Source organism: Budorcas taxicolor, chromosome 11, assembly GCF_023091745.1.
Source record: "Budorcas taxicolor isolate Tak-1 chromosome 11, Takin1.1, whole genome shotgun sequence".
Classification (NCBI taxonomy): Eukaryota; Metazoa; Chordata; class Mammalia; order Artiodactyla; family Bovidae; genus Budorcas; species Budorcas taxicolor.
The window spans coordinates 20,982,099-21,005,615 of record NC_068920.1 but is presented as its reverse complement, the minus strand read 5'-3'; the positions used below and the strand labels follow the sequence as shown (position 1 = coordinate 21,005,615).

General features: G+C 44.0%; 1 protein-coding gene across 1 annotated transcript in view; it reads left to right on the top strand.

Annotated features, from left to right (window-relative positions):
- The window catches only part of KIF13A (kinesin family member 13A), a 196,567-nt gene that overhangs the window by 156,395 nt on the left and 16,655 nt on the right, over positions 1 to 23,517 (top strand). The window contains exons 22-35 of the mRNA XM_052647866.1: positions 2,245 to 2,406; positions 3,193 to 3,366; positions 6,711 to 6,862; positions 8,290 to 8,422; positions 8,611 to 8,757; positions 12,420 to 12,458; positions 14,051 to 14,150; positions 15,769 to 15,895; positions 17,252 to 17,307; positions 18,881 to 19,005; positions 19,268 to 19,444; positions 21,133 to 21,225; positions 21,476 to 21,628; positions 22,925 to 23,002. Coding sequence (XP_052503826.1) covers positions 2,245 to 2,406; positions 3,193 to 3,366; positions 6,711 to 6,862; positions 8,290 to 8,422; positions 8,611 to 8,757; positions 12,420 to 12,458; positions 14,051 to 14,150; positions 15,769 to 15,895; positions 17,252 to 17,307; positions 18,881 to 19,005; positions 19,268 to 19,444; positions 21,133 to 21,225; positions 21,476 to 21,628; positions 22,925 to 23,002 — 1,716 coding nt within the window. The remainder of the gene's footprint in view (positions 1 to 2,244; positions 2,407 to 3,192; positions 3,367 to 6,710; positions 6,863 to 8,289; positions 8,423 to 8,610; positions 8,758 to 12,419; positions 12,459 to 14,050; positions 14,151 to 15,768; positions 15,896 to 17,251; positions 17,308 to 18,880; positions 19,006 to 19,267; positions 19,445 to 21,132; positions 21,226 to 21,475; positions 21,629 to 22,924; positions 23,003 to 23,517) is intronic.

The following is a 23,517-nucleotide window of genomic DNA, read 5'->3' as shown; positions in this document are numbered from 1 at the left end:
GCTCCTCTGTCCATGGAATTCTCCAGGCTAGAATACTGGAGTGGGTAGCTGTTCCCTTCTCCAGGGGATCTTCCCAACCCAGGGATTGAACCCAGGTCTCCCACATTGCAGGCAGATTCTTTACCATCTGAGCCACAAGGGAAGCCCTTATAAGATATAATTTGAGGGGATTATTTTGAAATCTGAAATATTCAAAGCAAACAAGCTGAACCATTCCATTGTTACCACCTCTTAAAAAAAAAAAAAAAACCTCTCATATTTCAGTTATTTCATTATATTGGCCTTTTGTCAGCCTGAAACATTTCAGAAAATGTTCAAGTTCAAACATTTTTTTTTATTACCCAGTTCAGTAATGAATGTCTTCATTTTAAATTTAGTAGCATCAATATTTCATGATGCTACTAAATTTAAAAGTAATTTGCTCTTTAATAACATGCAAACTTGGAAATACTAAGTTGTTTTTCATGCTTCTTTTTTTTTTAAGTTACATTTTTATTTTACTTTTAAAATTTATTTTTAATTGGAGGATAATTGTACAAAGTTGTGTTGGTTTATGCCATACATCGACATGAATCAGCCGTAGGTATAGATATGTCCCCTCCCTCTTGAACCTTCCTCCCACCCCTTCCCACCCCTCTCAGTTGTCACAGAGCACCAGTTTGAGCTCTCTGCATCATACAGCAAATTCCCACTAATAATGTAGTTTACATATGGTTCGTGGTTCTTAGAGCAGGCTGAGGATAGGGCTCCACTCTGCCTGAAGTGAACCCAGAAAATAAACCCTAGGTTCCCAGCTGTGATGTGTAAATACATGTCTCATATTCCCACATGTGTAACCCCCCTGTGAACACTATGGTGTGGGAGACTAGTGAGCTAAGTTGCTTTTTCCCATGTTAAAAGTGGGCACAACTCCAATGGCAAAGAGACCTAGTAGCTCAGTCCCTAGTCAGGGTTACTTAAGCTAGGGTCCATGGTGGGCTTTGCATGTTCCATTGATACCCCTAAAATTTTACTAAAAATGCATTAGGTTCTCAAAAAACATTAGGAGTAAAAAGCTTAAGAAGTACCGTCTTCTAACTGATTTCTCATATTTCCTTTCTTCCCTTTCTCATACTCCTTCCTCCACATTTGTCTCACTTGTCAAATACCATCGACTAATATCTCACAGGTCCTGGGTGCCAGGGCCGGTTGCTCTGCAGAAGGTGATCTGAGCTGTCTTTGAGAATGAGCCTCACTGTTTAAGATGACAGCAGCACCCCCTGCGTGTGTGTCCCCTTCACAACTTGTCATTACAGCCTTAAAGTGTGGTATCCAAGATAAACCTGGCTGATTACCGCACTCCAGGTCTGCGAAGGTCGGGGTCATTCCTCCCATCAGTTTCAGTTCTGTGCCACAAGTTACAGGAGAGACCCTGCTAAACTCTCAACGATCCAGAGAAACCGCTAAGATATTCTGGAGACTTCAAGCCCCACCCACCCGCCTTTTTTTTTTTAGAAAAACCATCCTAAAGGAACTGTTTCCTTATAACTTAGTGGCTTTGTATTTGTCCTCCCTCCTGGAGTAGGTCTCACCCCTCCCCCTGCTTCCAGCCACCATGTGAGGCCTGTTCACATTCTCTGCTCCCAAGAGGATAGAGGCTGTATGAGCCCAGTGGTCTGACTGTTTGGTTTGCTCTTGTAAACACAGTGCTTAGTCCTTCCCTGGCATCCAGTCACTTCTCCGTAAATATTTGTCGAGTGGATAAATTCATCTTGTGACAACCCGCACATATCTCTGTTAGAGCAGTTAGTCTATACTGTTGTTCCTGGATTTTTAATTCTCTGTCTCCTTGTTTGACTGTGAGCATCCAGACAGCAGAGCCCGTATCTATAAAGACGTGTTCTTGGTGTTCCCCACGATGCCAGGTGTTTGATCAGATGAGTATGTGAATGAATATATGAATAAGGGAAATAAATGACTCCAAGTAGCAAGTGTTAGCTGCCTTTGTGCTGTTCGTGAACTGTCCTATAAGAAGGGTAAGAATGAAGATGATTCCGGGAGGCAGATTTCGCTCCAAGTAAAGCCTGGTGGTTGCAGAGCAGGTGATGGAGTGGACTAGCTCTGGAAGTTTCCTGTTGCTGGAGGTGGCCTGGTAGTCACAGTGGAGCTGCTCACTCGGGGTTATGGTTGCATGCTTTCCATCTCAGGTTGGTTTTGTCCACAGGCTGCCTTTTAACCCCACGGTGCTCTGGTTCCTTGACCCAGGTTGCAGGGCGTCTCCACGTGGAAGTGATGCGAGTTACAGGCGCCGTCCCGGAGCGCATGGTGGAGGACGACTCCTCGGAGAACTCCAGTGAAAGCGGGAGTCTTGAAGTCGTAGACAGCACTGGGGAAATCATTCACCGAGTCAAGAAACTGACATGCCGGGTGAGAGGGCAGGGCCGCAGAGGCTAGGATCAGTGACCTTTCCCATTCAAAACAATTTGATGGAAAATCTTGGGCATTTTGCATATAACATGAGTGAGTGAGTGAGTGAAATTCGCTCAGTCGTGTCCGACTCTTTGCGACCCATGAACTATACAGCCCATGGAATTCTCTAGGCCAGAATACTGGAATGGGTAGCCTTTGCCTTCTCCAGGGGATCTTCCCAACCCAGGAATCGAACCCAGGTATCCCACATTGCAGGCGGATTCTTTCCCAACTGAGCTATGAGGGAAGCCCCTGCATTAAACATTTCTGACAGCAAACGTGTTGATGGATACTACTTTTTCCAGAAGTATAGCACACTTTATGATGACAGTTGTGTGAAGTTTCAAAAGTTTCTATGTATGTGAGCTGCAAGGAGCGTCTGTTGTTTAGTGAATCATGCTACTCTAGTAAAGGTTGCAGCTGTATCTGCAACTCAGTCATTAGAAAAGTTTGAGAGTGATGTGTGCATTTGTTGCCATGCTCATATACTGTAGTTACAAATCTGTGGTACAGACTTCATTACAAATGCTCTTCTATGCCTGTGTACTCAGTCATGTCCGACTCTTTTCCACCCCATGGACTATGGCCCACCAGGCTCCTCTGTCCATGGAATCTCACAGGCAAGAGTACTTCAGATGTCAAATGGATGACTGATTTATTTCATCCCTATGAAAAGCATGCATAGTTTGTTTTCTTTATGAGAGTTATATTTGCATTTTTTTTTTCTTCTTCTTCTTTCTTCAGGTAAAAATTAAAGAAGCAACTGGGCTGCCCTTAAACCTCTCGAATTTTGTCTTCTGTCAATACACGTTCTGGGACCAGTGTGAATCCATGGTGGCCGCCCCTGTCGTGGACCCTGAGGTGCCTTCCCCACAGTCCAAGGATGCCCAGTACACCGTGACCTTCTCTCACTGTGAGGTACAAATGCCACTGCAAAATGAACTACTTGGGAGGCTGCCGGCCAGGGCTCAGTTCAGAAGTCGACTTGTAACTTAGAGGTTTCCCCCATTATGAAACATAATATGTTTATTAGGCTTTTTAACCTCCAAGTGTACTTTATTTTTTACATACAGTTCCACTATATATTACAATTATATTCCATGGAGAATTTGTAATAGATTCTTGAGATTACTTTTTTTTCAAAATTGTGCCCTTTTTTTTTCTGGTTCAACCTAGAAAACACCACTTGTAAAATTTAACATATGTAAAGTCTATTAAGTCATTTTTTTTTTTGGCTTTTTAAATATATGCATTTAATTGAAGGATAATTGCTTTACATAATTTTGTTGTTTTCTGTCAAACCTCAACATGAATCAGCCATAGGTGTGTATATGTCCCCTCCCTCTTGAACTTCCCTCCCATCTCCCTCCCAATCCCACCCCTCTAGGTTGATACAGAGCCCCTGTTTGAGTTCCCTGAAACCTACAGCAAATTCCCTCTCTCTGTCTATTTTACATATGGTAATGTAAGTTTCCATGTTACTCTACCCATATGTCTCACCCTCTTCTCCCCTCTCCCCATGTCCATAAGTCTGTTCTCTATGTCTGTTTTTCCATTGCTGCCTTGCAAATAAATTCATCAGTTATCAAGTCATTGTTATTATGAAGACAAGTAGCCCACTTTTTTAAAGCTGTGTTTACTAAGTCCATTTGTCAATTCTTTATTAATCTTTTGCGGTTGTTGTTTTCTGTATATTCTTTTAAATATTCCTCATATTTCTCTATAGCCAAAAAGTTGCTCCTTTAGAAGGGCGAAACCTGGATTTAAGATACATCCTAGTTAACAACTGGCTTAATAAATACTAGCATCAGAGGCCTTGGACTCACTATGTGACCTGGAGTTTTTTTTTCACCCTAAAATGTGTAGTTTGTGCTAATTGGTCTGTAAATTTATTTTCCTTTTAAAATTCTGACTCTATCTTCAAATATTCCAATCCCAAAGAAAGGCAATGCCAAAGAATGTTCAAACTACCACACATTTGCACTCATCTCACATTCTAGCAAAGTAATGCTCAAAATTCTCCAAGCTAGGCTTCAGCAGTACATGAACCAAGAACTTCCAGATGTTCAAGCTGGATTTAGAAAAGGCAGAGGAACCAGAGATCAAATTGCCAACATACGCTGGATCATAGAAAAAGCAAGAGAATTCCAGAAAAACGTCTCCTTCATTGACTACGTTAAAGCCTTTGACTGTGTGGATCACAACAAATTGTGGAAAATTCTTCAAGAGACGGGAATACCAGACCACCTGACCTGCCTCCTGAGAAATCTGTATGCAGGTCAAGAAGTAACAGTCAGAACCGGACATGAAACAATAGACTGGTTCAAAATTGGGAAAGGAGTACGTCAAGGCTTTATATTGTCACCAATATACAATATACCAATATACAAGGCTGTATATTGGGGCAGGAGTATGTCAAGGCTGTATATTGTCATTTAACTTATATGCAGAGTACATCATGTGAAATGCTAGGCTGGATGAAGCACAAGCTGAAATCAAGATTGCCGGGAGAGATACAATAATCTCAGATATGCAAATGACACCACCCTTATGGCAGAAAGTGAAGAGGAACTCCTCCTGATGAAAGTGAAAGAGGAGAGTGAAAGGATGGCTTAAAACTCAATATTCAGAAAACTAAGATCATGGCATCCAGTCCCATCACTTTATGGCAAATAGATGGGGAAACAATGGAAACAGTGAGAGACTATTTTCTTGGGCTCCAAAATCACTGCAGATGGTGACTGCAGCCTTGAAATTAAAACACATTTGCTCCTTGGAAGAAAAGCTATGACCAACCTTGACAGCATATTAAAAAGCAGAGACATTACTTTGCTGACAAAGGCCCATCTAGTAAAGCTATGGTTTTTCCAGTAGTCATATATGGATGTGAGAGTTGGACCATAAAGCTGAGCGCTGAAAAATTGATACTTTTGAACTGTGGCGTTGGAGAAGACTCTTGAGAGTCCCTTGGACTGCAGGGAGATCAAACCAGTCCATCCTGAAGGAAATCAACCCTGAATATTCGTTGGGAGGACTGATGGAGAAGCTGAAGCTCCAATACTTTGGCCACCTGATGGGAAGATCTGACTCATTAGAAAAGACCTTGATGCTGGGAAAGATTGAAGGCAGGAGGAGAAGGGGACAACAGAGGATGAGATGGTTGGATGGCATCACCAACTTAATGGACATGAGTTTGAGCCAGCTCTGGGAGTTGGTGGACAGGGAAGCCTGGCATGCTGCAATCCATTGGGTCGTGAAGAGTCAGACATGACTGAGTGACTGAACTGAACTGATCTCCAAATAAGAAGTTAGGTAGTATAATGTTAAACCAATTCAGCACAACACAGCCCTTCTATTTCCTTCCCTTTCCTGCTAATGGGAAGGAAATGAAAGTGGTTCCTTGCCTGCTGCTTTGTTTTGGGTGATTTGCTTTACTGCTCTGTCCATTCAGTGTCTATTTCTTCACTCATCTCTTGGCGAAAAGTTGGAGTAGGAGGGGCCTCCCTGGTGGCTCAGTGGTAACGCACCCACCTGCCAGTGCAGGAGCCACGGGTTCAATCCCTGACCCGGGAAGATCCCACATGCCGAGGAGCAGCTAAGCCAGCGCACCAGAACTACCGAGCCTGTGCTCCAGACTGTGGGAGCCACAGCTGCAGAAGCTCATGCACTCTAGAGCCTGTGCTCTACAGCAAGAAAAGCCACCACAGTGAGAAGCCTGAGCACTGATATAAATAAAGAGAGAAACCTTTTTTGAAAAGTTGGAGTGGGAGCATTTAAAAGCAAGAGTGCAGATTGGTGAAGATAACCATATAAAATTTAATTCTGTTTTTAGTCTCCTAAGCCATAGCAAGGAATAATCATAAATTCCTCTTTTTTTCGCTGTGCTAATTGGTCTGTTCCAGTTGAAAGTAGGGGTAGTCTGGGGAAAAGAGACCGAACCACAAGGAAGGGAGGACAGGTTCAGCTCTGCAACAGCAAGCCGTGTGACATGGGTGGCTACTTTCCTCAGTGTCCTCTTGTATTAAAGAAAGGAACTCAGTTCAGTTATCTCAGGGTATTCCTTCCCATCTAATATGCTGGTTTCTTTGCCGTTTTCTGTCCAGCAGCAGCAGCGATGGGGTTTAAGGTTGGGATCAAGCTAACATACTCTAAAGTGAATCTGTGTACAGTGAATCTGTGTACAGTGAATCTGTGTAAAGTGAATTTCACAGATTCCTTTCTGCATAATTCCTGTCCTGTTCTGTTTCCCCCACTTATCCCAGGACTACGTGGTCAACGTAACAGAAGAATTCCTGGAGTTCATTTCAGATGGAGCACTGGCCATCGAAGTGTGGGGCCACCGGTGTACCGGGAATGGCAGCTCCATCTGGGAAGTCGATTCCCTGCATGCTAAGACGAGAACGCTGCATGACAGGTGTGTGCTTGGCTGAGGGCTTCAGACGCAGGGTCAAGGCTTGCACTTGGACAGTGGTTGAGAATTAGGACTCTGTGAGCCTATTTCCTGCTTTGTGAAATGGGAATGATGAAAGGAACTACCAGGTTTTGGAAAAATTCAGTGGGGAAAGGAACATCTTTTCAACGAGACTGAAACATCTGGGTATCTACTTGGGAAAAAACAACCTTGATCTTAATTCACCTGATTCCACAAAACCTAATTGGAGATGGATCATGACTTTAAATGTAAAAGATAAAACTGTATAGCTTATAGAAGAAAACAGGAGGGTATCATCTTTTAAAGTTGATTCTTCGCCTCTCCCATGACCCAGAAATCTTCCTTCTAGGTATTTACCCAAGAAAAATGAAAATGTAAGTCCATAAGCAGCCTGGTACATAAATGTTTATGGCAGTTCTATTCATAATGTCCCCCGAACTGTAAACAACCCAGATGTCCTTCAGTGTGAGAATGATGAACTGTGTTAGTAGACACACAATAGAATATTATTCAACAAAAAAAAGGAAAAGGACTCTGCCCCACTCTTACCCATTTGGACGAATCTCACAAACATTGTACTGAATCAGAGAAGCCAGAGCTAGAAGAGCACACTACTGCATGATTCCATTTATATGAAGTTCTTGAACAGATAAAACTAATCTGAGGTTATACGGCTACTGCGAATGGTATGGGAATTGAGTGGGAAGAGGCCTGAGCAAACCTGCTGTGGTCATGGGCAGACAAGGGGCACAGATGCGTGCATTTGTCAAGACTCATCCAGCTCTACACCTGAGAGCTAGACAGTTCACTGTGTCACACCTCAATGAATAAAAAGAACCTACACCATAAGAGGTTGTTTTGAGAGCTAAATAGGAAAATAATCTGTGATACACATAGCGCAGTGCCTTACACATAATAGATGCTCTGTGACTAGGGGCTTCTTCCTATTGCTAATAATGTGTTTGGTTAATAATGTCATGGATGTGACTTTCCTGAGGCTCCAGTGGTTAAGAATCCATCCTCCAGTGCAGAGGACGTGGATTTAATCCATAGTCGGGGAAGTAAGACTCCTACATGTTGAGAGGCAACTAAACCCATGAGCCACAAATAGAGACTCTGTGAAACTACTGAGCCCAGGTGCTGCAACTCACCTGCCGATGCAGGTTCGATCCCTGGGTCAGGAAGATCCCCTGGAAGAGGAAATGGCAACCCACTCCAGTATTCTTGCCAGGATCATGCCATGGAGAGAGGAGCCTGGCAGGCAGTACAATCCATAGGGTTGCAAAGAGTTGGACAAGATTGAACACACATATATGCTGCAACTAAGACCCAGCAAAGTCAAATAAATAAGAATAAATAAATGTTAAAAGAATAATGACTTGGTTGTTTGCTGGGACGTGTTTCTGCAGGTGGAACGAAGTTACTCGCAGAATAGAGATGTGGATCTCCATCCTGGAGCTGAATGAGCTGGGGGAGTACGCCGCCGTGGAGCTTCACCAGGCCAAGGACGTCAACACGGGCGGCGTCTTTCAGCTCAGACAGGTACCCGGTTTGCCTCAGCTTGCTTCATGCTTTCTCCCTGTCCCACCATCACAGACAGTTTCTGGAGCTCTCTAGTTCTTTGCCTCTCTGTTCCCTCATTCTTCCCCCCTTTCCTTTATCCTCTTCGCCTGTCCCTCCCGGTTCCCATTCCTGGCACCCATTTCCGCATCGCACCCCCGCCTCTGCAGGGTCATTCCCGGAGAGTCCAAGTCACAGTGAAGCCTGTCCAGCATTCCGGGACACTGCCACTCATGGTCGAAGCCATCTTGTCCATCTCCATCGGCTGCATCACTGCCCGGTCAACCAAGCTCCAGAGAGGGTTGGACAGTTACCAGGTGAGACCAACAGGTTTGAAATAGAGTTCAACAAAGATTGGTTAATACAGAACTAAGGCAGTCCTCTTTAGGAATATAACTAAGCTCTTTGCCTTAACCATGTATCTGCCCCACCCCCACCCATTCATATATCCATCCGTTGCCTTTTACTAGGTTTAAAATACCATATTGGCTTAGTGCTGCGTAGTAATAATTTTATTTATAAACACACATTGACACTATTGTGCTCGTTTACTTTAGGCAGGTTTTATTTTACATCAGGCCCAAATTATGTTGGATATGTGACATTGCTGGCTTTGGCCTGATTCCACTTTTATTAATATAAAATTGCCCCCAGACGCTGCCATAATTAACCAGCTCTCTGAAAGCTTTCCTTTTTTTTTTTAAAAATTGAAAGTTGTCCTCATGATCGTTTATGTTCATTAAATCTCCTTTTGCTAAATCTTCTGTTTTAATTTTTTTTTTTTAATTAAAAGGTGGAACCATCTAAGAGTTCATCACATTTGCCAATCACAATAAACTTTGAGATCAGGGACTTGTCCCCAGGGGCCTGAAAGAACTCACGTCCTTCACTGAGTCCCTGGCTTGCTATCAATTATAATTAGAGACAAGCTTCCCCGATGGCTCAGTGGTAAAGAATCCACCTCCCAGTGCAGAAGACCCCGGTTCCATCCCTGGTTGGGGAAGATTCCCCTGGAGAAGGAAATGACAATCCACTCCAGTATTCTTGCCTAGAGAATTCCATGGACAGAGGAGCCTGGCAGGCTGCAGTCCATGGGGGTCGCAAAGTCAGACACGACTTAGCAACTAAACAGCAGCAATTTAGAGACTTGGAAGAATCGGATCATTGAACCCTGGTTCTCTCACTGGCACAGGGGAAGGCAACATGCTCTGTGTTATGAGGGGGAAAAACGTTTCTCTGTAGAGTCTGGGCAGAAGCCCAGACTATCCTGAGAATGAGTCATCTTCCAACGCAGTTTCCTTTTGGCTTCATGGCAGCAAAGACTTTCCCGAAAGCTACAAAGGACATTGAATTGGACTGTTGGGCCAAAAGGAAGGCACAACTTTGTGAGACTCACCCCAGGCCAAAACTGCCTCAGACTCAAAGCCTGGGAAGAGTGTAAATGGAGCTATGAGGCTGGAGTCTATTGTTTCTGGGGAGGCTTCTCCACCAGACTTTTCCTTGTGTGTGGAGTAGATGTTATTAATAGGCTGTCCCTCGCTTGGCCATTAACTTTGAGGGCAGCTACAGGGCCTGGTAGAAAGAGCTCAGACTTGGAGTGAGGATACCTAGTTTTGTTTGATTTAACCGAGTCATTTAAACTTTGAGTTCTAGGACTTCCCTGGTGGTTGACTGGTTAAGAATCTGCCTTACAAAGCAGGGGACACGGGTTTTGGTCCCTGGTCGGTGATCCCTTTACCAGCTGAGCCACAAGGGAAGCCCAAAGGAACACTTATAAAAGTGTTGATTATTTGCACTTTTTAAAGCAGCTATACCTCTTGAGTTAAAACCTCAAAGAATATAGTACCTGCCATGCAAATTTAAGCAGTGACTGTTTTAGAGCTTTTGTTTTTCTTTGCACCATCCTGCAGGTCATGTCCAGTACCGTTTTTGTTGGTGGAATAGGACATTAGAATTATTTTGATGTGATAGCTGGAGCCAATCCAGAAAAAGCTGATTTCAGAATAGTTCTCCATCATGAAAGCTCAAGCTGGCTTTCAGTGAATAGAAGTATCTCCTTGGTCTAAGAAATAATGATAAATTAGGGCTGTTTGTACTTTATTCATTAGTATGGGGAATTAATTCGAGGAAAGTTATTTCAGTATTGGGCTTGCATTTAATAAGTTAGAGTTATCCAAATGAAAATGATGGTTACCAAACTAAACCTGAAGTTTGTTTTAAAGTACACAGAGAATAATTTTGACAGTATTTTTTAAAGCACTTTTGAAAAGCAGTATATTTTGAAGTATACTTCAATATGAAAACAGTGTGATTATATATTTTTTAAAGTGCTTGGAACAAATAGTCTTTTATGTGACCAGGCCACCCCACTTCCTTTTTAACATTAACCCTCTAATAACCACAGAAAAATGAAAGAAGGATGTTTCATTTTAAGCAGATCCTGCCCTCCATAGAGATGGATATTCTCTACAAATGGGGATTTCTTTATTTTTGTTTCTTTCTCTGTTTTTTGGCCTTGTAGCTTCTGGGATGTTAGTTCCCTGACCCAGGAGCAAACCCAGGCCCTCAGCAGTGAGAGCCCAAGAGTCCCAACCACTGAACCACCAGCGAATTCCCTTTCCCTCCTTGTTTCTAAGGAAAACTGTCTCAACGAAAACCCTTTTATTTTCAACACAATCATTTTGTTTGGCAAATGTTTTTGCCAAAATGCATATTTTATGTAGTTATTGTAAAGTGTCGTCTTGGGTTTAGGGCAGTTTTAGTTTTTCTCACCTGACTGGTACATGAATACTGGTCTGTCCTGCAGTGGTGGATGATAGAGCCGCGTATCCAAAATCATGGGCTGTGCTCTTACCACGAGTGAGTGATAGTTGCTCACTCCTGTCTGACTCTTTGCGACCCCATGGAATTCTCCAGACAAGAATACTGGAGTGGGTTGCCATTTCCTTCTCCAGGGGATCTTCCCCACCTGGGATCCAACCTGGGTCTCCTGCATCGCAGGCAGATTCTTTATACCGTCTGAGCCACCAGGCTAGCCCCACGTAGTCATAAACTCTTACTCTAGTGGTTTAGTATATAGAATCTCTGCAGTCTTCCCTTGGTATCCAGGGGCATTGATTCCAGAACCCCGCTTTGGTTACTAGAATCCGAGAATGCTCAAGTCTTTCACATAAAATGGCCCAGTACACTCCTCCCTCTGTATGAGGAAGCTTCTGTGGTTGGTTGAATCTCCAGATGGGGGACTTGTGGATACAGAACACTGACTGTACGTGGAGCCTTAGCTTCTCAGTGGTTTTTCCCCTGGGATCATGTCACAGTAACTGAGGTGTGGTGCCAGGTCAAGGGCACAGACCTGGCCTCAGTCCTGACCCTGCCACTATCCGTGTGAGCCTTGGGTTCAATCATTTCATCCTTCAGGCCGCAGCTGAAAGTGAAAGTGAAATCACTCAGTCGTGTCCAACTCTTTGCGACCCGTGGACTATAGCCCACCAAGCTCCTCCGTCCATGGGAGTCTCTAGGCAAAAGTACTGGAGTGGGTTGCCATTTCCCTCTCCTGCCTCATGGCTAAAACCAAGAGCCTGAGCAAGAAACTCCCCAGAGTCCTTTCTAACTTTGCCCACTCTAAATCTCAATTGACAGCTCACCCAAAAACTAACAGCAACTTTGCACAACAGTGGGGTAAGTCTTGACCCAGTGGGGTTCGTTGCTGTCCCCAGCTAAGAGAATCTAAGACAGTTCCTATTTTTAAATGACTGCTTTCCTGATGAAAGAAAAAAAGTAAAATCTTAAATTCGCTAAGTTAACTATAGGCAAGTGAATTAAATCCCGTTTTTGAGATTCCGTTCAATGTTTATTATGCCAATGCTGTTTGTGTGTGCTGTCCTTTGTAATGCGTGTGTTAAGCTTAAAGATCTGTTTTCCTTGTGTGCTGTTTGAGAACCAAAATGCATGTCCTTTGTGTTTATTTTTTTCCTACCAGAGAGATGATGAGGATGGTGATGATATGGATAGTTATCAGGTATTACTGCTGCTGTCAATCCTGTGGCATGGGGCACAGCTGCTGCTAATTGCCAGCATCCGCAAAGCCGAGGGCAGGGAGGAGGAAGGACCGTAGAGCAAGAATATGCCGTTTTCACTCGCTTTTGATTTGCTTTCAGCATAATCAGGGACACAATCCTGTTTCTACAGATTTCCCCATCAGTTCAATATGTGTATGCAGATACTTCAATTTTGCCATGCCATCTCGAACTGCTAGCTTGTAAAGCCTTTCTAAACAATACCACTATCACTGTATTAAACTGATCTTAAGAACTGTAGTTATCCATCCATAATCTTTAAATAGACCTGTGTTTCCTATGTGAACCTGCAGTTAGCACCTTACATCCAAGTGAGTCATGTTGTTCTAACACGCCATTTGATTTTTAAAGATTTTTGCCGGATAGGAAAACTGGAGACATTTTAAGCACATGGTTTTGTTTACCCAGTTTTCTTCTTTCTGTAAAGCCAACCTTAATTATTCATAACCTGGAGAATTTAACTCTCGGCCTTAAATCTTTCTGGAAATCTAGAGGAAAAAGTGCACAGGTGAAATTGTACTTGGTGCTGACCAGCCTGCAGTCAGTGGAATGTGGGATTACAGCAATGTCAAGGTGACAAACCAAGATGAGGCTTTCTGGGTCACTTCCCAGTCTCTGTGCTGATTCTCTACATAAATGTCACGAGCATGTTTTCTGGTGTGCCTTCCTCCAAGTAAAGGGTGGGTCCGTCATAGGGGACACCTCAGAAGTCCTCAGGTGTCTGTTCTTAATGGACCATCTTATGGGTTAGACTGGAATTAGGCAGTCAAAGCCTTCTGAATAGGGTTGGTAGGTGTCTTTCCTGCCTCGTAGTTTTACTGAGAAAGAAAACGAACAAGTGAAAACAAATCTTAGGGTAAATACCAGTATCCCCTTGAATCTCAGCAATGCCATTAACTAACGTCCTGTGGCTGGCTGTGCACTTCCTGCCCCGTGGTTCACAGTCAGGTCCAGCATCCGCTTCCGGGATTTCTCAGCATGGCTGACTGCATGTTGGCTTTTTGCATGGGGCATTTTTGGTTAGCCTCATGGTAGCAGTTAGAGGTAAGATCTTTGCAGCAAGTGCGAGAGGTTCTCTGCTGATCTCTTCTCTGCCTTTCAGAAAATACACGTTACCCAAGCCATTGAGCTATGAATGGTGAAAATGTGATTCTCCATTTGCTGTTTTGAAATTGAGGGTCTGTTTCTGGTGCCCTTCCTCTTAGAATCACAAACCTCTTCAAACGAACAGCTACAACTTAAATACATAGACGCACATATTGTATAACAGCTGGTGTAGTTGGAGCTTCTCTTGCTTTTAAGTATAATTATCCTTTTGGAAGTCCAGGGGCTCTAATTTTCTGAAAATCAGGATCCTCAATCAGCATGCAGGGTTCCTAAGGCTTCTGTGCTTTCTTGCATATTAATCACACAGCAACGTTTAATGGCCTTTCCTAATGAAAAGTTTCCTAATCAATTGAAACACCTTTTGTTAAAAAAAAGAAGGAGTTATCTGTGCACTTTACAGGAAAATGTTTTCCCTTCCTGATGCCAGGAAGAAGACTTAAACTGCGTGAGAGAGAGGTGGTCGGATGCCCTCATTAAACGGCGAGAATACCTAGACGAACAGATTAAAAAAGTCAGCAACAAAAAAGGTACATGAGATGTTACTCTTGGCTGGGAGTTGCCTTTTCACTGGACAGTGGGGGTAGGCTGTTTTCCTCCCTTAGCTACACAATAGTATCTCAGATTTTTGACCCTGTCACAATTGTAGATATTAGTGAATTGTTGTGCAAGGTTGGTTTAAAGAGGCCTTAAAAAAAAAAAAAATAAAATAAAGAGGCCTTAAATTTGAAAGTAGTAAGTTTCATTACTTGAGTGGACTATGACATTAAATGTTAAATTCAGTTTTCATTTTGATGAATGCAAATGCCATCAATATCAACATGTCCATATGAGGTATTCCAGGCTCAGATCCTGGAACTGCAGTGAAAGGGTCCCTTCTGAACCCACGACTCGTGGCAGGTGGGCCCCGGCTACCACTGGTCGGTAACCAAGTGCTCAGCTTGTTGAGGGTGGCCAGAAGTCAGCCTGCGGCTCTGCTCACCACTACCCAACTTCGAGGATTCCATTTGCTTCCAACGGCCAATAGCCATTTGGATTCTAGAGCAGAAATATACTTTTAAAATGCCAGTTTCTCATCCAGACTGTGTGCTTCACTCAATGAGGTTGATTCTCTACCAAAGTACATGTTCTGAATGTGAGTCCACTTCACATAGAAGTCAGCGAAAATCCTCTCTCAGCAAAACATCTTGGTGTCAGTTTCTGTATGTGCTCAGCCTGCTAATGAAAGCCCACTTTGGATTTCCCTGGTGGTCCCTTGGTTTAGAGTCTGCTTACCAATGCAGGGCACGCCAGTTCAGTCCCTGGTCCAGGAAAATCCCGCATACCACGGAGCAGCGAAGCCTGAGCACCACAGCTACTGAGTCTGCGCCCTAGAGCCCGGGAGCCGCAAGTGCTGAAAGCCGAGCTCCCTAGAGCCCGTGCTCCACACCAAGAGAAGCCACTGCATGAGAAGCCTGGGCACAGCAGCTAGAGTAGCCGCTGCTCTCGGAAACTAGAGAGCGCCTGAGCACAGCAATGCAGGCGCATCACAGCCAAATATAAATAAATACATTAATTTTTTCAAAAAATGATAAAGTGCTGGGAGTTAGAACTTCAACATATCTTTAAAAAAACAAACTCACTCCAGAGTTAAATTAGGCTAAGAGGATTGCAAAATAGATCAAATAAAATCCCTTGCATTACAAGTATGAAGGAGAATAAGTTCATTTTGCAGAGTGCAGGAGACCGTGTTTAATCCTCTGTAAAATGATGTGTGGTTTCATAAAGCAGTGCCCTGTCTATTATTCCACTGGATCCTTCTGACAGGTGCATGAACTCGACATGACTTGTAGGATCCCTGTTGGACAAAGTAGGAAATGAAGACCCACCTGTGGAATAACTTTCCCAAATGACAGAGCTCTTAAAAAGACCCGAGTCTTCTCATTCCTGTTCCACTGTTCTTTCCACTCTTCCTGGCTGAGGCTCTGCTAGGCCGGTGTTGTAGCCTCCAAGAGCTGCGCAGGCTTAAACTTCAGAGCCTCAGATCCTTTTTGAGGGGGACATCCCGGATGGTTAAGCCACACGTGGATACCACCCGGTACAAACCAATTTAAATTTAGAAATTGTCCCTCCTCCCCCTCGGTGCTCATGCCCCCGTTTTGCCCGCAGAGAAGACGGAGGATGACGTGGAGCGGGAAGCCCGACTCGTGGAGCAGTGGGTGGGGCTGACGGAGGAGAGGAACGCTGTGCTGGTGCCTGCGCCGGGCAGCGGGATCCCCGGGGCGCCTGCCGACTGGTGAGTCCCCCTCTCTTTCTGTGGTGGCCTGGGGCGGGTCAGGCGAGTGACCTGCTGAGACTGTCACAGAAAATGTTAAGTACTCCAAGCTGCCCAGGGAAGGGCCGCCCAGCCCCAGTGCTCCTGTCCCTCTTGTCCTTGCCGTCTGCAACCACTGTCCTCTCTCAGGAAGCCAGAGATCACTTATCACTGGCCAGGAATCAGATACCACGCTCCTCGGTTCCCCAGAAGGAGCACCTCAGACACAACTTCCTGATCTCCAGAAATTCTCATTGTTGTTATTCACTTGCTCAGTTGTGTCCAACTCTTTGCGACCCTATGGACTGCAGCACACCAGGCTTCCCTGTCCTTCACCATCTCCCGGAGCTTGCTCAAACTCATGTCCGTTCAGTCGGTGATGCTATCCAATCATCTCAGCCTCTGTCATCCCCTTCTCTTCCTCCTTCAGTCTTTCCCAGCAGCAGGATATTTTCCAATAAGTCAGTTCTTCACATTAGGTGGCCAAAGTATTGGAGCGTCAGCTTAAGCATCAGTCCTTCCAATGAATAGTCAGGACTGATTTCCTTTAGGATAGACTGGTTGGATCTCCTTGCAGTCCGAGGGACTTTCAAGAGTCTTCTCCAACACCACAGTTCAAAAGCATCAATTCTTCGGCACTCAGCCTTCTTTATGGTCCAGCTCTCATATCCGTACATGATTACTGGAACAACCATAGCTTTGATTAGATGGACCTTTGTCAACAAAGTAGTGTCTCTGCTTTTTGATACACTGTCTAGGTTTGTCTTAGCTTTTCTTCGAAGGAGCAAGGGCCTTGTAATTTCACAGCTGTGGTCAAGAAATTCTCATATCTTGAGTTAAAAGAAGGGTGCTTCTAGAGCATACTTGAAAAGGGCAGAAATGTCTTCTTATTTGTCTTCATGCCTATTTAGTTTGGTCACTAGCATAGAGTCAACACTTAAGTACTACATCAACAATGATCCATTAGTCAGTTGATTTTCAGTCAGTCCTGATGCTCAAAAGAAGCTAGGCAAATCAATCCAGCTTTCTGTACCACCTCTAAAATAGTCACTTCTCTTCTTCCCATCACTAGAATTATTCTCAGAAAGACTTCAAATAATCTTTGTTTCAATTAATTACATGTAATTCATATAACTGGTAGTTCTTTATAGAAATCACACAAATCCCATGATTTGTGTTAAATAAGGATGATAAGAATTGTGAGAATGTTTCATTTGTAAGAGCTGTATCTATCTCCACAATGGTTCTCTTCTGCTTCCCTGCCTCTGTGATGTTTAGTTATTTGACAAAAGGCAAAACACGTATTTTGTTATGATGAAATATTGTTATTAAATTTAGGATCCCACCACCTGGAATGGAAACCCACATACCAGTTCTCTTCCTTGATTTGAATGGTAAGTAGAAACCTGTTGTTCCAAGGCTTGTCACCCTGAATGAGGTTTGCAATCTAATCAAACACACAGCATTTTAGCCCTTAAATGACTTGTCTGATCCCTCACATACCTTATCGAGGTAACAACCAAATGTATAAAACCATGACATATAGAATCACTAAAAGACAGATGTAGAAATTTATTCTTCAAAAAAAAGCACTCGAGAGATTGAGAGCTGCATACAAAAACTGTAGTTCAGTTATTGCTCAGAAACAGTAACAGACATGGAAGTTACATGAGAAAGTCATCACCCGTACAGTTTTGAATACTTCTCTGTTGCCGGCGCTCAGGAATCTGCATTTCTGACTGGTGCCCTTTGCTCCCCACCACCAGGGGTGGTGTTTCTAGACCATAATGACTTGTAACGCTACATGAAGGGTTGTCTGTTATCACAGCATCTAGATTGAACCTGGGTGAACTTAGGACAAGTGTTTTCCATGTGTTTTAGCAGCAAAATCTATTTTCAATATGAACTCGTAAATGGAACCCCACATGTGGAATATAAGAGTAGAGCTGCTGAGTTTAGGGATAGGCAGGCCCTTCTGCAGCGCCCTTGGGATTCCCAAAGCACAGCCTAAGAACCTCTCTTCTGGAGGGAAGACCAGTAACCGATGAACACATGGGAGGTTGGCTTTGTCTCTTCATACAGGCAATTTTTTTAAAAGCCTAGAAGTAGACTGTTACTTCAGGAAGCAATGAGTTCCCCATTATTGGAGGTTCCCCATTATACAAGTAAAGGCTGAATAACTGTATCCAGAGATCTGTAAAGAGTGAATCCTACATTGGGTAAGGCATTGGAGAGGATGGTCATCAGAGTTCTCCCAAACGCACAGAACTTTGTTTCTAAGTTGGTAATGTAACCAAACAAATCTCTGCTGCTGCTGTCACTTCAGTCATATCCGACTCTGTGCGACCCCATAGACAGCAGCCCACCAGGCTCCCCCGTCCCTGGGATTCTTCAGGCAAGAACACTGGAGTGGGTTGCCGTTTCCTTCTCCAATGCCTGAAAGTGAAAAGTGAAAGTGAAGTTGCTCAGTCGTGTCCAACTCTTAGCGACCCCATGGACTGCAGCCTACCAGGCTCCTCCGTCCATGGGATTTTCCAGGAAAGAGTACTAGAGTGGGGTGCCATTTCCTTCTCCAACAAATCTCTAGTGTAAATTACATAAGTAGGACCATAAACTTAACACTAGGTTATAAGAGGAATTGACATCAGAAAGTCGCACAATTGTAAGGTATGTTTCCATGGTGAAAATGTTTGTTCCTAGGACTATATATGGAATATATTTAGTCCATTTTATAGGAGAGTCACAAAGACACCTTTTTGGCTCCCAGAGTTGTTTTTGTAAAGGATAGAAGCTGTTGTGGGCACTGGAATCACTGTTTTAACTGCAGAATAAGGGATGAAAAAGATAAATAAATAGCATTACCTATAAACCTCATCTGTAAAAAGCATATTTAAAATTTTGGGGTGCTTGCTTAAAAGAAATCTGATGTTTCCCCCACTTTTGTATCTGAACCCTGGACTTCATCAGCGGATGACCTCAGTGCCAATGAGCAGCTCGTGGGCCCCCATGCATCAGGAGTGAACTCTATCCTCCCCAAGGAGCACGGCAGCCAGTTTTTCTACCTGCCCATCATAAAGCACAGTGACGAGGAGGTAATGGGCCTTTAAGAGTCTCTTAAAGGGCTTCAGATTAATGCCCATGCCTGTGGGTCTGTCTGCCCATTAAGCTGCTATGGTCTGGGCTTTTGGAGAAGTGGACTGGGAACTTTAAAAGGTAGAATAGATGTGTTATCCAAAAGGCAAAGGGAAGCATGTGTGATTCAATAGAGTTGCATGTGGTTTTCTAGCTCATGATGTATAACTGCTACAGCTAAGCTGTATTATCTCCATGTCCCCCTCCTTCCTGGGTCCCTAGGTTTCAGCCACAGCCTCCTGGGACTCCTCAGTGCATGATTCCGTTCACTTGAACAGGGTCACCCCACAGAATGAGAGGATCTACCTGATAGTGAAGACCACGGTCCAGCTCAGCCACCCAGCGGCTATGGAGCTGGTCTTGCGAAAACGGATTGCAGCCAACATTTACAACAAACAGGTAGTAACAGGGCCTGATTCTGCCGTTGCATGGTGTTGTTTAGTCACTCAATCATGTCTGACTCTTTGCGAGCCCATGGACTGTAGCCCTCCAGGCTCCTCTGCCCATGGGATTTTCCAATCAGGAATTACTGGAGGGGGTTGCCATTTCCTCTTCCAGGGGATCTTCCCGACCCAGGGATGGAGCGGCATCTCTTATGTCTCCTGCATTGCAGGCAGATTCTTTACTGACAGCTCTCTGGTAGCTTAGCTGGTAAAGAGTCTGCCTGCAGTGCCGGAGGCCCTGGTTTGATTCCTGCGTTGGGAAGATCTGCTGGAGAACGGGTAAGGTACCCACTCCAGTATTCTTGGGCTTCCCTGCTGGCTCAGCTGGTAAAGAGTCCGCCTGCAATGTGGGAGACTTGGGTTCCATCCCTGGGTTGGGAAGATCCCCTGGAGAAGGGCAAGGCTACCCACTCCAGTATTCTGAGCTGGAGAATTCCATGGAATGTATAGACCATGGGGTCACAAAGAATCAGACATGACTGAGCGACTCTCCCTTCACTTTACCGCCAGCGCCACCTTTGTATGAGCGCCAAGTTTCTTGCTCCTTGCTATCACAGAGTGGTGTTTGGGGGTGTTAATTCAGTGGCTGTGCAAGTCGCTACCAGGTTATAATCTGATTCTCATTTATCTAAGATGACAGGGTCTGAGGATAGCAGAACTCAATGTCATCCAGCAAAGAACTCTTCCACCTTGACCAGTTTGAGACCCATAACCCTAGGAGGCAGTGAAGTTATGACATTTCTCTGTTTGAAAAAGGTTAAGTACCTGGCTCAAGCAGGTTAATGACAAAAGCAGGACAAAGGCAGGCTGCATATAAGTCCGTCTGCTAACGCCTCCCCAGATCGCATCTCAGAAGCACTGTCAGCAGAACGGATGCTCTGAGCTGACTTCTGATGCTGCCAGGATGGACTGATTAAACCCTGACAGCATCAAGAAGAAAGATAGCAGATGGGATGGGAAAGAGAAGCAGTGAATCCCAGATTTCTCCTAAGAGAGAAACTTTTCCAAATGTGCTTTTTCCCCTGGAGTAAAAGCAAAGAATCTCTTTTCTTGAAGAAAATGTACAGCTTAAAAATCACTTTCAGGTTTTTTTTTTTAAACAGTGGTAAAACTTTTGATAGGCAATATTAATTATATATCATGATGATGTATAGTGTGTTAATGTATAACGTGGGCTTCCCAGGTGGCTCAGTGGTAAAGAATTGGTCTGCCAGTGCAGGAGACACAGAAGACCTGGGGTCCATCCCTGGGTGGGGAAGATCCCCTGGAGTAGGAAATGGCAACCCACTCCAGTATTCTTGCCTAGAGAATTGCATGGACAGAGGAGCCTGGTGGGCTAAAGTCCACTGGGTCGCAGAGAGTCGGATACAACTGAGCAGCTAAACATGCACACAGTAAAGAGAAGCAACCACAGAAAGTCCTGGTTTGACTGCAAATTTTGTCATCTAATCCCCAGACTTAATAGCTGGATGTTACCATCCTTCAGGATTGAGGACAAAGATTTTTCCATTCAGTGTTTTTCTGTTTTACTTTGTAGTGTGTGTGTATCAAAAATATAGTCATTGATTTTTTTTTTATAATTTATATAATACTAAATAGCTTATGTTTTCCACATCGCTTAATTCAGCTTTCCTTTTCTACCAGAGTTTCACCCAGAGTTTGAAGAGGAGAATATCACTGAAGAATATATTTTATTCCTGTGGTGTAACCTATGAAATAGTGTCCAACATACCAAAGGTAAAAGCACGTATTACTTTTTTGAAATGTCAGAATCTGAGTATTGGAGAACGAGTTAGGTCTCAAAACTTTTAAACCATTTTCTCACCACAATTTTGAGAGAAATATTGTTCACGTAACAATATTTACAAGTATTTGTAATTTTTTATATTATTTTTGTAATTATTTGTATTTGTAAATATTTTTGTAACAATATTTACAAATATTTACAATCCTTGCAAGTAATGTAGGTGCCTGCTTGTCTCCTTAGGCAACAGAGGAGATTGAGGACCGGGAGACGCTGGCTCTCATGGCCGCGAGGAGTGAGAATGAAGGCACGTCGGATGGAGAGACGTACATCGAGAAGTACACGCGGGGCGTGCTGCAGGTGGAGAACATTCTGAGCCTGGAACGACTCCGGCAGGCAAGTAACTGCAGGGGCTGGACCAGAGGGTGAGATCACCAGCAAGTGAAAACCGACAGTGGTAGCCGTTCAGCCGTGTCCAACTCTTTGCAACCCCATGGACTATAGCCCACCAGGCTCCTCTGTCCGTGGGATTCTCCAGACAAGAATACTGGAGTGGGTTGCCATGCCCTCCTCCAGGGGACCTTCCCAACCCAGGGATCAAACCCCGGTCTCCTGCATTGCAGGAAGATTCTGTACCATCTGAGAGATCACCAGCCTTCACCCCAAATGGATAAAGATGAACTTATTTACCAACACACCTCTCTCAACCCACGAGAGAAGGAAGACTTGAGTAGCCATCTCATTACACAAAATAGTTTCTTTGACAAAAGAGTGACACGAATTCAGATGAGTGCATTTTACTGACCCCCTCCTAGGGAAGCCCCATCATTTCATCTTCAAGATGGATGATGGTGGGAGTTGCGCAACAATGGGAATGTACTTTGTGCCACTGAAATGTACAGTTAAATATGGGTAAAATAGTATGTTTTATATTATGTGACTTTACCATAAAATTTTTTAAAAAATAAGTAAGCAACCCTGCAAGGTAAATACTGTCATCATTTCCATTTGTAAATGAGAAAATTGAGGCTGACAGCAGTGAGCCACCCTGCCCAAGGGCACCCAGCTAAGAATTGGTACAAACCCAGAACGCTTGACTCTGAAGTCCACATCCTTAACCACATTCTCTCTCTCTCCCTAGTGTTTGGACCAAGGTTAACCTCTGTGGCAAGATATTGCCAGGTGAAAATAATCCACTAGGTCATGAAACTCCAGAGGAGGGGTCACTCGATAGAGGCAGTAGAAGTTATAAAAAGTGTGCTTTGAGCAAAAAGAGGACCAAGATTGGCATCTCTCAGAAAAATCTTCCTTTAGTGGAAGTCCCACCCAAACTGTGGCACAGTGAAACACAAGCTGCATGAAAGTTGATTGTAGCTTCACAAGTAACATATATAGTTGGTGGTATTTCATCCGTGCTTTCTCTACCCACCTGTTTGTAAAGCTACAGCGTAAAATACCTTCAGTTCATCAGTCTTCCTGGTTTTATTTATGAAAAATATTTTTCATAAATTAAGCAAAAAAAAATGTTAGTGAAAACAATAAGATTCCAGTTTTGTAAATACAGGGTGGGGAGGGCTGGTAGTATAGGCTTGAAATGACATTTATTTCTATACTTTTGAAATCTTTCACAATAAACATATATTCCTTTTGTCATCGGAGGAAGAAAAATCAATGTCATTTTCAAATTTGCAGGCGGTGACGGTCAAAGAAGCACTTTCCACCAAAGCTCGGCACCTGCGGCGAAGCCTCAGCACGCCCAACGTTCACAATGTGAGCTCACCCGCGGCGGGGCTGTCGTCCAAGTGACTCATCTCAGGGTTTGGGGTGCGGCAAGTCAGGGGAATCAGGTCAGGGTGTATCAGCGGGGAGGTTTACATTTGGCTCAGGTGTGGGCATCCCAGGGTGCCAAGCCTGCTCCTCTGCTCTAGGGATGCCCATCAGAGAGCCATTACAAGTAACAGGACTGAGCTTTGTGTGTGTGTATGTGTGTGTATATGTTGCCCACAAGCTATTACAAGTAACAGGACTGAGCTTTTCAGAGTTTGTGTGTGTGTGTGTATGTTGCCCACAAACTGTTATGAGTAACAGGACTGAGCTTTTGGAGTCTGTGTGTGTGTGTTTGCGTTAGTTGCTCAGTTGTATCCGACTCTTTGTGACCCCATGGACTGTAGCCCGCCCTGCTCCTCTGTCCATGGGAATTCTCTAGGCAAGAATACTAGAGTGGATTGCCATTCCCTACTCCGGGGGATCTTCCCAAGCCAGGGATCCAACCTGGGTTTTCCACA